The sequence below is a fragment of the Erithacus rubecula genome, assembly GCF_903797595.1.
Source record: "Erithacus rubecula genome assembly, chromosome: 3".
In the NCBI taxonomy this organism is placed as follows: Eukaryota; Metazoa; Chordata; class Aves; order Passeriformes; family Muscicapidae; genus Erithacus; species Erithacus rubecula.
This window is the reverse complement of record NC_136689.1, coordinates 26,227,740-26,242,770: the sequence shown is the minus strand read 5'-3', so window position 1 is coordinate 26,242,770 and position 15,031 is coordinate 26,227,740. Positions and strand designations below refer to the sequence as shown.

Below are 15,031 nucleotides of genomic sequence, written 5' to 3'. Positions count from 1 at the left end.
TAGGCTTACAGAAGTAAAATAGCCTTGCAAAGTCAGCACATAAGTAAATATACTACCTAACTCTTCTGAAACAGCAGCTGCTGCCAATGTAGTGATATTTGTACAGGGTTTATACTTCCTCTCCTCCCTGTGTCAAAAAACACATTTACCAATGTCAAAGATTTTCAAGATCTTCAGTTCTTTCTTCTCTCCAACAAAAGAGATCTATTAAACTAGCTTTATTTGGACAAACAAGTACTGCTATGTAATTTGAATCATAAGTTATTAGAAAACAGAAGCTTTTAAAGCATCTCAGATTTCAAAATACTACTTTATCCTCATTTCAGCTTCCTTAAATCAGTTCAGCCAATTCTTCCCTTTTCTACCATCAGTTTACTTCCTGCATTTTTTCCTTCACTTAAATTTCAGAATAACTCAGTAATATTTTTCATACTACCTTTAGTATTAAGGTTGTACATTGTTATTTCTACTACTATTATTAGATCATGGGCTTTGCAAAAAAAATAATATAATCAAATACATTCAGCAGAAAATGTAAACAGAAAAATTAAGAAAGATGGCAGGGAAGAAAAAAATTACATAAGGCATGTAATGACTGAGGAAGAGCAAAGCAAGTGATGTAAAAGTGTTATGCCCAGTACCAGGAACACAGAGAATATTGTGGCAATTCTGAGCACATATATTTAGGCTTTAAAAATAAAGCATAAAAACATAAATCCATAAACAATAATGAAGCAAAAAATACTATGTCTTTAGATGTTTTTCATTACTAACAAGAACACCTGCTATTGATGAGGATAAGTTCAGAATCATTAGATCCAAATTCATGAACCTGCTCCATCTCTAGAGTGTTTCAAGGATCCTAACACATCCAGTCACTGCATTACCAAGAGCAGAAAGCCAAAACCACACCAAACCTCTATACCAATGAATTCAGGACACTCTTTATTTTATTCTTAGTGTTTATTAAAAAATATATGATGCCTCAAATTAGAGACATTGCATTAATCCACCAACTCTTCTACTCCCATGAAGTCATGAGATTGCATTTCTGTAAAGGTGCACAAAGCTAAAGAAACAAAGCAGACACAACTTAATGAAGCCAGTGCAAGTAGCTCTACAAAGGCTCCCCAACAAAGAAAGGTCTATTAAATTAGTTTAATTCTGGCAAAGATATTAATTGTGCATCTTTATTACAACAGAAATTACAAGCTAACAAATGCAATGTTTAAACTACTCATTTCTAATTCGTATTATTTAGTCTAGTCTGAGAGTGTCTTTCAAATCATCTTTGCTAACACTGGTGCATGAAGTTTTAACTCCTCTGCTTCCCTTGGAAAAGGCACAGCACTCAGTACCTTCAACATTCAGGTAAGAGAAACACATAATTCACTTCTCCTGTTTTAGGAAGGTGCCCTTTCTAAGAAAAAGGAAAAAAAAACAAGCTGGAAACCTGAAATATATTGCTCTTTGAAATAAAATAAACAAAAGAAAGTATCTCTTGAGTATTTCAGGATGTTTCTAATATTTCTTTCCTTTGCTCCATATTAAGTAGAGAAATGGCTATGCAGGGAATAAATCTGTAATGCACCCCTCAAGGACTCACATTATACTTTACATTATCAGTGATCCGACGTCTTAACTTATCAGTGTAATTACTACTACTGTTTCCAATACTTAATGATTAGCTGAAGTTTATGGCAGCAGTACTAGAAGACAAAACAGTTTGAAGTGACAGCTGAACAGAAATCACCACCTCTTCCAATGCACAATTAAAAAAAAAAAAAATCTGTTATTCTACTCTTTATTACCATTTTAGCTACATGACTACAGTTCTCTACATGACAGCTATTATTAACAATTAGCAATCTGACTTTTTACCTGAATACCCTCTTGTTTAAAGGAAACAGTAAGGAGGAAGTTTCATTATCAGATCTTAACAAAAGAGTTGAAAACTTTTTTTCACACCTCCAAAACCAGAAAAAAAAACCAAGTTGCCACATCTTTTAGTGAAGTTCCAGTAGAATGCAGTACAATGTATTTTTAGCAGATATAGAGCTAATATAATTTCAATAGTCACTGAAAGGGGAAAAAAGTTGAAAAGGTTGTATCTGAACACTAACAATGCTTGCAACATAGAAAGAATTACATTAGAAATTTAAAAAAAAATCAGCCAATGTACTTTAGGGAATTAATATCTTGTATACCGAGAACTATTATAGCAGTGTCAGTGAAGCCACTAGTGAACTTAGCTCTAGATTACAAGGTGAGAATCTCTATCATACTTCTACTGAAATCAGCAGGAGGACAAATTTGACACAATTCTTGAAAGCTAAATTTAGATCCTGTACTTAGCCAGTAGTATCTTGTGCCAACAGAAGTCAGCTTTAAATATGCTTCTGTGATAATGTGCACTTTAAAATACTTTTATACATACAAAGACGAAGAACCCAATCTTTGCAGAGAGATCATTTTCCTGTATAGATTAAAAAAAAATTAAATAAACATGGATTTTGAAGATGTTCCCCATTTGTTCCATGCTCTCAAAGAGGTCAAAAACCAGGGCACTGAGAACCATGACACAACTTTCTCATGTGGACCTGCAAGAGATCCTAATCCCAGGCTAAAGGGATTGCTATCTCTAGACAGCATTAGCAGCATAATCTGCATGCAACTATGGGGATGAGAAGTATTTTCTGAAGTCACTTAATAACACTATAGTGACTTGGCTCATCAACTTCTACTTAATAGCTCCTGACTGTAAGCTGCAAGTAAGTGCTGTAGGCCAATCATATGAAGAAGACAGCACTAAATTGGCATGCAGGCCCATCTGAAAAAGATCAAGAGAAAGAATCTTTTGGGGGCAAGACTGCAAACAATCCACTAAAACCTGGCCCTAATGATATGCCCAAAAAGTCTGCATTTGCAATATCAGGACATGATTAAAATCATCACTCTCTCTCCCTGGGGTTTACATACCAAGCAATTTTCAAAATATTATTCACTTTGTGAACTTCTTCACAGTGCAGATGAATGCTAATATCAGGCAACACCCAAATACCTAAAACACAAGTGGAGTTGCCTGCCAATAACAGCTAGTAAACAGACAGCTCTAAAGAGGGCAGTTCAGGCATGCTGCTTTGTCTTCCTCCTCCCTGTGTCCCACAAACACTCGCCTTGAAACTCCTGCCAACTCTTCTGCATTGCACAGCAACAGCATAGTGCCTGCCAATTTCTAGAGAGCTGAGCATACTTCTCCATTTAGTGTTTTGTCTGAAGGCCAACAATGCAGCCAGGACATATAAAAACACCCCGAAGACTTGATGTGTTAGGTACTGAAAGATGGAAGTAACAAAGCATAACATTAAAGCTTTTATTCCAACAGACTTAACATCTTCACATTTCTAGCAAGTGCCCACCTTAAACATGATTTGTACAGAGCACTCATTGGGCTTCACAAATATATTAAGGACTAGAAAGTTAAGTCTGTTATTTTCCCCTTATTCAGGATATCCCTCAATCTGTAATTATCACTAGTCACCATGTTATTTGTATTTAGATAAACCACTAACACCAAAAAAGCCATCTGTATTCATATTAGTGAACTATATGTTATCATATTAATTCTGTCTTGGCCTTACCATTTTCTCAAGGAACAAAACTCCCTGAACAGATAAAGTTCTTTATAATCAAATTTTTCCTTTTCATATTTGTAATTATAGTCAGCCTTACACAGGTAAAAATAAATTACAGATGTTTCTAAAAGGTAAATAATTCCCTCAGGAAAATAACATACTTGGCAGAAAGGGATTGAAGAAAACAACATAGAAGTTGCTCAGAATTGTCCAACTGATAAGCAAAAAGCCATGCTGTGTTTTAAAAAAGGATAAGAGAGATACATAATCTGCCCCCTATATAATATTTCTTCTCAGGCTGATTAGCTATCTTGCTTTATAAAACAGAACAAACATTTTGGCTGGGAAACAAGAATCTTGTCTTCTCCATTATATTCTTCAATATCACCTACCTGGATCTGCCTGCTTTCTGCACACAATAGAATTTGGATGAAATTTTTTGCTTCTAGTATGTAGTCAAATCCTGCCTTAGTTTGTAGTTCAAAATTAAAAAGATTGTTAGTTTTGCTCATCACTGACACTCATCAGGAAAATAAAGAATTCTAAAAACACCAGTTACATTAATATTTAGACTGGATTGTAAAAACACCAAGATTTTCCCACATAAAATGAGGTTTCCTCACCTTCTAATTCTAGGTGTTTTGGAGAAGAAGTCAGCAACAGAAACGACCAGCTATGGTTTTGTTTTCAAAACATTAATTTTATGTTTCTGCTCTCCTCTGTCCACAAATTGAGAAGTCTTCCCTGCTCAATACTCAGAGATCATTAGTTAGCAACTTTTAAGAATAGACAATTATCATCCACACTCTTCAACTGTTATAAAACCAGACAAATCTGTTTTCTTTTGATAAAGAAATCTTATATTCCTCACTTCACCATCTTCTTTTTAATTAATGAAAAAGCAACAGAACTGCTTAATGACAACCAGTTTTTCCCTAACAGGAAAAAACAGATGGAGGGTAAAGGAATGTGAATAACAGCATAAAAATGCAACTTTATGAAAGAAGTTAAATTAAAAGAACTACTGTACCATATCCCATGAAAGCTGTTTCTCCAAGTATAACACAAAAACATACTCCTAAATCATAAAAATACTCCTGTAATAACATACATATCTATAATGCAATTAAACAACAACAAAATAGTATATTGTACATAGAGCAAAGAAAAGCAATTCATAGCAACAAGGGTACAAATTGGTGACTGAAACTGCAAACAAAGAGACAACTTGTCCAATATGAGGTAAAATGCTAATAAAGACTCACCTCCAGAAACTGGGGCATCCATGAAAACTGCTCCCATTTTTTCAACAGCTTTGGCTAATTCTTTTGAAACTGCTGGATCTATAGTGCTGGAATCTATTAGTAATGAGCCTTTCTTCACTTTCCTAAAATAAAAATTTATTATTATTATTATCATTATTATCATTATTATTATTATCATCATTATCATTGTTATTTTCAGAAGATATTTGCAACTATTACTATGGCACTGGCTTCCATGAGCATGACAAATGTGCAGACATTTTTTGGTACAATAGTAAACATGAAGTTTTAAACCTTATTGAGCAAGATTTGCTCAGAATTTATATTGCTGAGTATATATACTGCAGTTTTGAATAACTAAAAGCACAATAAAAGCAGAACACAAAAAAGGATGCTCTTCTTAAACACTGCTAGAAAAATTACACAAAAAGGCTGCACTAGGAAAATCTTCCATTACACAAGTTAAGCTGTATATAATATACATATCACCTAAGGTGCATTCTAAGCAACTATTGATACAGCTTAAAATTTAACATATAACAATAAAATGTTTTACAGTATCTTAAGTTTTTATCAGAATGGTCTGATTGCATTCTTCTAATCATTCTACAACTTGTTCTACATAAAGACCATAACTAAAACCACAAAAGCCCACTGAAGATTTTAAGTGAAGCATGGAGAAAAATGTTTTCCCACTGATAGCCAGTACATTTAGTCAGATCTGTATTTCAAACTCTAGATCACAGAAACCTGTGTATCTGATTAAAAAATATGATAAATTTTTTTAAATTGAAAAAATTTGAACTTTTATATTGCCTTCCACAACAAAAAAGTTGATTTTTATCCCTCTTTCCATTGAACCACACCATGATTTCAAGTCCACCCAAACCAGCAATCACCATGAAATCAAACACCAAAATTTTTCAGTCATAAAAAGGTGTCCCATTTAAAGCTACTCATGATAAATAAAGAGATCCACTGCACCTTTCATGCTGTTGGCAGTATAGTGGATTTTACTTTATTGAATTACCCAGATTGCTGGAAATAGTCTCTCAATGTTTACATACACTGTGACCCTACTGGAACTCCAGACTCAAACAGTGCCACATACTCAGAACTCCTCCCTTGTGGTGCTGCAGTTAGTTTAAACACATGCAAACAAAAACCAGCACACAGATAAGGTACTACATCATCTTCCCTTATGCTCACAAAAAGGCACAGTGGCACAGGCTCCTTGGTAACACAGGGGGATGACTAACTCAACCTTTAAACATGTTATTAATGTTTTCTTCTGTAAAGCTTTAAAAGCTTTCAAAAATTATGAAAATCAAACCAGTCAACAAGGACCAGGTCACTCAAAGCCACAATAATTCACAACTGTCAAATTACACTTTCTTCTCTTAATACAGAGGCTGCAAAACTGCAGCAGCATAGGACTGCTTTCCACATCCTCTGTTTCCTGCTGGATTTTCCACATCTATGTACTCAAGAGATTAACTGGCTGTAGTGTATCAGTAAGCATTGCCAATTGATCTTCAAACCACTGCCATCAAGGGTACAGTTCTCCCACAGCTGTTTCCTAAGCTTTGTGGGGCTGATCCAATTACCCATCTTCCCTGAAAAGTCTAAGCCACAGATACTTAGACCTGCTCAGTCCTTCTTTAGGAGGAATTAGACTACAGATAATAAGGGAAGAAAGCAACTATTATTCCTATATAGCAAGAACAACAGAAATCCCTCTCTTCTATTTCCTTATCACTGCATGTTAATATTGTACAATCAATACCTAAAAAGGCATTAATGTTTGCTGATGATCTACTGTACTTTTGCCTTCTGCATGTGTTTCCCTTTACCTTATTAACCTGGATAGCTGTAAGAGCCTAGATGATCCTCAGAGGTATCCAGTAGCCTTAGTCAGCCTGCCAGGAGCAGTGTACATGTAACCAGAACAGACTTTTAAATATTATTTATTTTTTTATTTAGCATGTTCAAAAACTCTGAGCATTAGAATTCTGCAGACTATGGATTTAAGGCTAAGTGGAAATCCCTCCACAGAAGTTAAAAAACACTGTTTCACATTAAACAAAATCTTTAGCTATTGTTTTGGTTTAGTAAGCACAGAATAAGAGTAGAAATCAAGAAAGTCTTCTCAGCTATTCTATGTTAATACAATTTAACACCGTAAGACACAATGGCATCTCTTCAGAACATTTAATTTATAGGATTTCAAGTTAAAGAAAAGTATTTGAGCAAATAATTGTTGCCAACAAATATTCAAGTTGTACTTCAATGTAGTACATTACATTATGGCAAAAGAACCATGCAACTGAAAAGGCAGATAATAGTTAATAGTTGCCTGAAATGCACAAAAATTGTTATTCTACTGAAAATAAAATTAAGCCTTTAGCCAAAAACCATTCAAAAGCAAGCACTGTATGAGAGAACTCATATAATTAGAAATATCAATAGTGACAGAACAGAGAACATTGAATTAAGTGCCCTGAAGGCACAGGCAGAATTACAACAAAAGCAATCATCAGACAAACCTTGAATACAAGTGGAAATTCTCCAAACTACAAAAAAAGTCTTACTTTAGAATTCCATTTGCTCCTGTGTAAACTTCTTTTGCATGGGGACTAGAAGGCAGCATGGTAATAATTCTGTCTGCTCTTTCTGCTACATCTGCTGGGGATTCTGTTACCTTTCAAAGAAAAAAACCCAAACAATATAAGCTTACACACTTCCTGAAAAAAGAGATGTCAGACATCTGACACCTGATTAGTTTGATTTTAGTATTCACCAGTCACAACTAAGTTAGGCAAAAAATCAAAACACAAGGAATGCTCTCCTAATGAAAATACTGGTTATTTGGATCCAGTAACAGAAAAACTAAAAAAAAACCCCAAAAAACAAACAAAAAAACCAAACAAAAAACCCCCTAAAAAAAACCCCAAACAAAAACAAAAAACAAAACAAAACAAAAAACCCCCTAAAAAAAACCCCAAACAAAAACAAAAAACAAAACAAAACAAAAAAAAATCCTATCATGCAAGTTTCTTCACAACATCTGTCAAAGGGAATATGCTTTCATCCCATCAACTCATTCATGAATGTTCAATTCACTACAAACCCTGCATCTATATAAAATATTGCTCTACAATGTTTCTAAGGAGGGACAACAGGAAAAGATCACAAAAATCTCACTTTTTTCCTTGTCTTATATACAGCATTGAAAGAGACAAAGACTGAGGAAAAAAGAAAAAAATTACTTGATGCATCTCTGAGCCTCACTTTAAAACCAGATAAACTGATGTTTCTCACAATATTACAGTAGGCATTTTTAAAATGGAAAAAAAGCTCAAGTATCCTTCATAAGATCTGAGCAATTTTCAAAATATATTATTAGTAACTAGTTGTTAAATAACCATACCTAACATGAAAGGTATATTACCTTTCTGAAGGCACTTTCAGAGGCAGGTAGTATAGTATCTAAGATACAACACAACAAATGAAATAGTGACAGCTGAGAGTTTCACTTGGAAGGCATTTACCACTAAGATTTCTGTCCAGTACTAATCTGAATTAATTTCTTTAAAATTGCATAGTAAACACTTTCATAGCCCAGGAAAAACAGCAACAAACACATAGCTTATTTTTTTATGCTTAGCTCAAGGATCAAATCTAATTTCAGTCATTTGTAATAAATGATGAATTACACCTTGAAGGACTTTTGGGTTACATCATAAGAAACTGCTTGATTTTTATTTGATTTCTGAACAAAAGAAGGGAAGATTGTAAATAGCCAGTGAACAAGCCTCTTGGGGAAAAAAAGCAAAGAAACTGGCATAGAGGGGACTGAGAAACATGCAGATTTTGTTTTGAAATAATAAATTAATACTGCACAAAACGTCTGGCATACCACACTGTTACAAAAGGAAACATGCTCTAGTCTAAAGAACAAAGGTTAGCAGGAACAAACTAGGCAATTATAAACAGCTAACCTTCTATATCTAATTAGTTGATTTTATGACTTGCCTCCCTGGAGATGAGAGCATCTATCTCTTTAAAAAAGAAGTGTGACACCTTTGTCTTTAGTTCTGAGTATCTCTGGTTTGGTTCAGTCTCAATGTGTATTATTAGAGAGGAAGTGTCAAATTGAAACCTGAATCTATATATGTCTGCTAATCTGAAACTATGATCTCCAGTATTCCTAGAGGTTTAGAGGGTATCAGCTGAAGACTCAGTGACCCATTTGCATTTTTCAACCAGAAGTTGAAAAACATAATATATTGGGCACATAACTGAAATAGTATATAGCTTCAAATTTCTACTTGGCTACATAGATAGATGATAGCTGGGTTTTGGTTACAGTTTTAAACAATTTTTAGGTGATACAGGTACAAAGAAGACATAGTACAGTAGCCATCTAAACAGAAATTCATTCATTCCATCCATGTCTTTCAAAATAGTAAGATGCCTTCTACATGAAGAAAATGAGATCAAAAAATGTATACAGACTGGGACAGTACTTTTACAACCATTTAAAGGAAAAGCTTACTGCTACCTTGAAGTAAGTAGCAAAACAAAGTGGGAATTAAAAGTGGGAATAGATACTCTTGGCTTTTTGGTATTGTTAACAAATATGAATAATATTACCTGAAAAAATCTACCTACCTGGTTCAATAAGCAGCATGTAAAACTTTAATTTTACGTGGGACTTTCTGTCTCTATTCCTACGAAGCTGAATGATTTGAAAGCTACTGTAAAATATCAAGGATTTGAAATCATCAAGAATATGTGCATAACTTTCAAAAACAGACCAAATACTAATTGTTGATTACCAACATAGACTATACAAGCTCAGAGGAGCAGCCAACCAAGGCCTGTACATGTTCTGATAACTTGTTTAGTTTAAGCAAACTTTTGCAGTATGCAACTGGATAGGAGAGACTTCTCTGCATACTGCAAGTTGTTGGTACTGCCCTTCAATACATGCATCTGCTTGTATTTGTTCCAAACTGCTTCTCTATTTTGTTTTATTTATATTTACAGTAAGCTAATTAATTATTGTTTGCCTGAAATGCCATTCTTACTGTACACTAAAGAAAGCTCTATTTTTATGATGCTTTATGCTTTTTATGATTTCAGCAACATTCTCGATGTTCTAAACCTGAGATTGGATTTAGATACAAAGACCTGTAAACTGAAGCCTGACACAGTTACTCCACTGTGTGAGCCTTCCAGCTTTCTCCAAGTTTCACCCCAAGTGGTTCCATATGCTCATGCTCAGCCAGTTTTCCTCTCACTGTTCACTACCAGCAGGCTGCTTTCTGACATGTACCATGTCCCAGTAATTTACTTCAGTGGCTAAAGTCAGGGGAGTCACAGATTGTGCAGATTTATGTTCAAACATCCAGCCTCTGTCATATACCTTGGTAGCAGCACTGGCCTTAAACAATGGACATTTGACTAGGTTCACTGTCTCTTGGGGTCATTTCACCCCTGTAGCACTCCTGATGGTTTTACCCTTAGAGCCAGACCAAAGAGAAAGCAGCCCTTAGAGCCCAATGTTCCTTCTACAGCAGTTTCTACAAGGCCCCATGGACCCACAAGTTTTCAACTCCTGAAAAGTGTTGGAGTAGGATTTACACCTATAGATCAAGGAGAGGAAATTATGTTCATATATTTTCTTTAAGTGTGTTTTATTTGCATTTAAGCCTATCCATGTATTCTCCTAATGATTTATGATCTTAAAACATACTTTGGACTTTATTTTTAAAGGCATCACAGTTCACCTTTAATATCACATGTTAAGTCTTGCAGTGAATGCCAAGGATTCCATTACAAAGGCAAAAAGCTATCAACATGGGCAGCAACTGAAAAGATCCAAGTGCAGAACACGAATTAAAAATACAACCAAGAGTTCAAAACAGTCTCTTCCATTTGCCCAGTCTTACTTAAGACAGGTCTGGTTCATGCCTGAGGGTCTTGGCTGCTTTAACAAAATAAGAACAGGAGGTAGGAAAAGAGGTGAAAAGCTTACTTTGCCACTTAAGGCAAAGATTCTGTAATTATTCAAGGGGAGCTGCAATTAATTACTAACAGGTATGTGGTATCATTTTATCTTTTAGGAATCTTGATATTACCTCATTATTTAAAACAGCTGCAAGTAGCTTTAATAGTTTAGACTTTCAAGGCACACAATTCCTCTATCTAGATCTACCTACAATTTCCTTGCCACTGCTGGAAAATTCACTTTTATCCTCTATGTTGTTATGTGAGAGGTTTATTTTTGCACTGCACTCCTTTATTCTGTGTTTTAAGCACGCATCCATCTGCCCACAACTGTCTAAATTGTGACAGCTTTGAAGTATGTCAAAACCATGCAAATGTGTTACAGACACACAGAAATGACACAATCACCTGAAAGAATGGGGTTCTGAGGGTATTAACAGATTAAGAAATGCAATAGGGCTGGCTGGAACAGGACCAAGATTTTGCAGGGTATATTGCAGGAAGGTAAAGCTCCCTAATGCAATCCATTTCCTTCCCTCCTTTTTCCTTTTCATTCCTTCCTCTTCTCTCATCATATCCTTCCTCACCTTCAAGAGAATAAGCACTTAAATAATTAGATTTTTCCTCTGCCCCTGAGGACTACACCTTGAAGCAGCAGGAAAGCTCATATGTCCCTATACCCCTTATAGCTATGCCAGCAGGAATTTTTAACTAGGGTCATTTAACCTGAAAAGGTCAAAGTAGGAAACAGATGAAAAGCAGCCCACTGGCCATCTAGACCTGGGGGAGAAGGAAGCAGGAGAAAGCAGGAGGTGAAAGAACAGGCCATCAACCTACTCTCATAAAAAGTGGGGGAAAAAAGAGACAGCTAGAGAAGTCTGACAAGGTAGCAATTCAGCAGGAAAATTACTTGGGATAGAATCATAGCTTTGCTCTAACTGAAACCTCACAGATTCAGATTGTATTCACTGTGCTGTTTCAGTTCTGATTGTGATCTTAACCAAGAAAGAAACCCAGATGATTTAGTTGCATTGCATGCAGGAACCATTCAACACACAGTTATTGCTGGAATAAAGTTTATTACTATACCTGAGCACCCAAGTCTTGAAATTCTTTGCAAGCTTCTGGGAAGATATCATACACAATAACTGGATATCCATGTTTTACCAGGTTTTTTGCCATTGGATTTCCCATGTTACCCAGCCCAATGAATCCAACTGGGGTTTTGGAAGCCATAGTCCTAGAACACACTGATTTCAAAACAATAAAGATCAATATATTTGTATTTTAGACTAATGTACAACAATGACATAATAAAAGCTACCACATAATCTATTTTCAATTATTTTAACAGCTTTATGCTTAAAAACAGTGCAAATGTGAATCCTATTTTACATAACTTAAAACTTAAATTATAGCGCACATTGGGCCAAAAATATCATCCCACAATGATTTTTCTACATATCAAAGAAAATTATTGTATAATCAGGAACATGTGGGCGTTTCAAAAAAATACAGTATTTAAAACTAAGATCTGAGAAGAGCTCAAATGCAGACTTAAAATACGCAGGATTGTCTGTGGTTTATTATGTGTCTAAATTCCAAAATGGATATGCAAAGTCTAATTTTATATATATTTTACAGTCTCTTCATTTGCAACTTTGCTTGCAGCCATGGGATATAGCACGTGTTCTGTAGAAATGGACAGAGGCTGCCTCTTTACTTCTTGCAGCCCTTCACAGATTCTTCTGATCCTTCAATCAGATACAAGCCACTAACCTAAAGATGAAAGTTCCACAGTAAATCATGGCAAATCCTTTAAGCCATGCAACCACAGTCTAAATATTGAAAACTAGAACAAAATACAGCATAAAAAACAATTGCAAAGTCTTTGCAGGAATAGTCTCTGTATTCTATTTACCATACTACCAAGACAGAACTATAAAGCCCAACCTACAACGTGTGGAAAACACTATGGTTTCAGTCAGTTACCTTTTCCCAGCAGTTAGTGAGCATCAGATTCTGGATAAGAACAGCATTGCAGGCATTCATCTACTGCAATCACTATCTCATCACTCTAAACACTCCTAATCCAAAGGCAGCACAATTTGACAGTGACTAGATTTCTTTGCCAATAACATAAAATATTTTCTCCTTTACGACAAAGGAAAAAGTTATGCAGAATAAACACTACTAAGCAGACAGAAACAAGGCTAACTAACTACAGAAATACTGCAGCTCTAAAGTGCACATACAGAAAATGTGTCTAAGCTGGATTGAGACTCTAAGAGGTCTCAGTGCTTAGCAAAGAATCCTCTCTAGGCCAATAACACTTGATTAATCATTTTAAAGTCTTTCTGACTTTAAGCTCCTTCTTAGCCAGCAATGGTCATGCTCTTTCATCTGCAGCACTGTTTTGGAAGTGCCACATTTAATAAATCAGGTTTGTTGAGAGAACTTTGGTCTGAGACAGTTTCCACAGATGCCTGCAGCAATTACATAGCTAGAGAAGTAGCACAACTTAAAATAAACGTGCACTGGGAAAATGCTTAGTGAAAACTGAGATAAGTCAGGAAAAGAGCCCATTGCTTTTTAAAGAAGTGCTACATGTCAAAACCAGGGAACAAATGAACAAAGAGACTAAACCAGCATCATCAGCCATAATAATCATCTTGGAGTCTTCTTCTCATTGTTTCTATGAGTCAGTCTTCCCCTGTCCCCCACTTGCACTAATCTAAAATTGCTCCTTTAGTTAGCCCAAAGCTTCCCACTTCCTGAGGAGCTTCAAGCCCTGGTTTTAAGCATCTTTCTTTCTCTAGCCCTTAATACCAGTAGATCTTATTTACCTTGACTTCAGTAAAGCTTTCAGAACAGCCTCCTCTCGTATCCCAGAAGCCAAATGAGGAAAGTATGGACTGGACTGGAGTGCAAAACTGCCTGAAGGAAAAAATACTGTCTGGAGTGTTGGACTCAAGTTACAGTGATCAGTAGTTCTGATCTAGAACTACTAGAACTACTACTAGAAGACTAGGAATAGTTTAGTTACACATGATGTTCCTCATGGGTCAATACCAAAGCTGTTTTAAAGTTTCATCAGTGACTGATGATTAAATATGAGCAGCCTCAGCAACATCATGTGTGATACCAAACTGGGGGGAATGTCTGAAAAATGGCAGGCAAGGCTACCATTCAGAAAGACTGGAGAAACAGCAAGCAGTTCAATGAAGACAAGTATGTCCTGTTCTTGGGGCAGGGGGTGTCATTGCAGGCTGTTGACTGGCTAGACAGCTGGCAGCTCTGCAGAACCTGTGGATTCCCATCAACTGGAAGTTGAGCATGAGTCAGTAGTGCATCCTTGCAGCAAAAGGTTAATGACATTCTGCACTGCATTAGCAAGAGTAGACTCAGGAGGTCAAAGAAACCAGTCATTCTTCTACACAGCAAATACACAAGAGAAGTGACCAGACTGCAGACAGCCCAGCAAACATCAAGTAATATGACCAAGAAGCAGGAAGACATGGCCCATGAGTAGAAGTAAGAGAACTGTCTGCTGAGCTTGGGAGAAGCAAAGGCTGTGCTCTTCTACGACCTATGGAGTGGGAGGAAAGAAGAGTTACAGAGCAAATGAAGCTGAACTCTTCATAGATGTGCACTACAATAGGACATGGGGCTATGGCCAAAAGTGCAGGAAGGGAAGTTCTGGTTGGAAATACGAAAAGCATCCCTGATGTGGAAAAAAGATTCTGCACTGTAATAGGCAATGCAGAAAAGTAGTGGAACCTCCATCCTTCTAGCAACCTTAGAACACCATGAGCATAAGCTAGCTTTAAAGATTAAAGGCTTTTGGAAGCCTTGATTCCAAACTTGGTTTTCTTTGTTTCTGGAATTCCAAGTAACCTTACCAGGAGAATAATTCTGACTCCTAGGGTCATTCTTGTAGACTCCTCACTTACATCCTGATCTTTTCTCACACTATCTCACAGACTTCTAACCATCACCTGAAACTGAAAATACTTTTGGTGCCTCTTGATACCTTTTCTGCTATCAGTGGTGACACCAGCAGTGATGCCTGTCGCTCAGAGCAGCCTAAAAGACCCATTCATGATCTGCTTAAAT

General features: G+C 36.0%; 1 protein-coding gene across 1 annotated transcript in view; it reads right to left on the bottom strand.

Annotated features, from left to right (window-relative positions):
• HIBADH (3-hydroxyisobutyrate dehydrogenase) overlaps positions 1 to 15,031 on the bottom strand; it is an 82,190-nt gene that overhangs the window by 61,698 nt on the left and 5,461 nt on the right. Inside the window, exons 2-4 of the mRNA XM_079300041.1 lie at positions 12,005 to 12,165; positions 7,492 to 7,601; positions 4,901 to 5,022 (exon numbers count right to left, since the gene is read on the bottom strand). Of these exons, the coding sequence (XP_079156167.1) occupies positions 4,901 to 5,022; positions 7,492 to 7,601; positions 12,005 to 12,165 (393 nt within the window). The remainder of the gene's footprint in view (positions 1 to 4,900; positions 5,023 to 7,491; positions 7,602 to 12,004; positions 12,166 to 15,031) is intronic.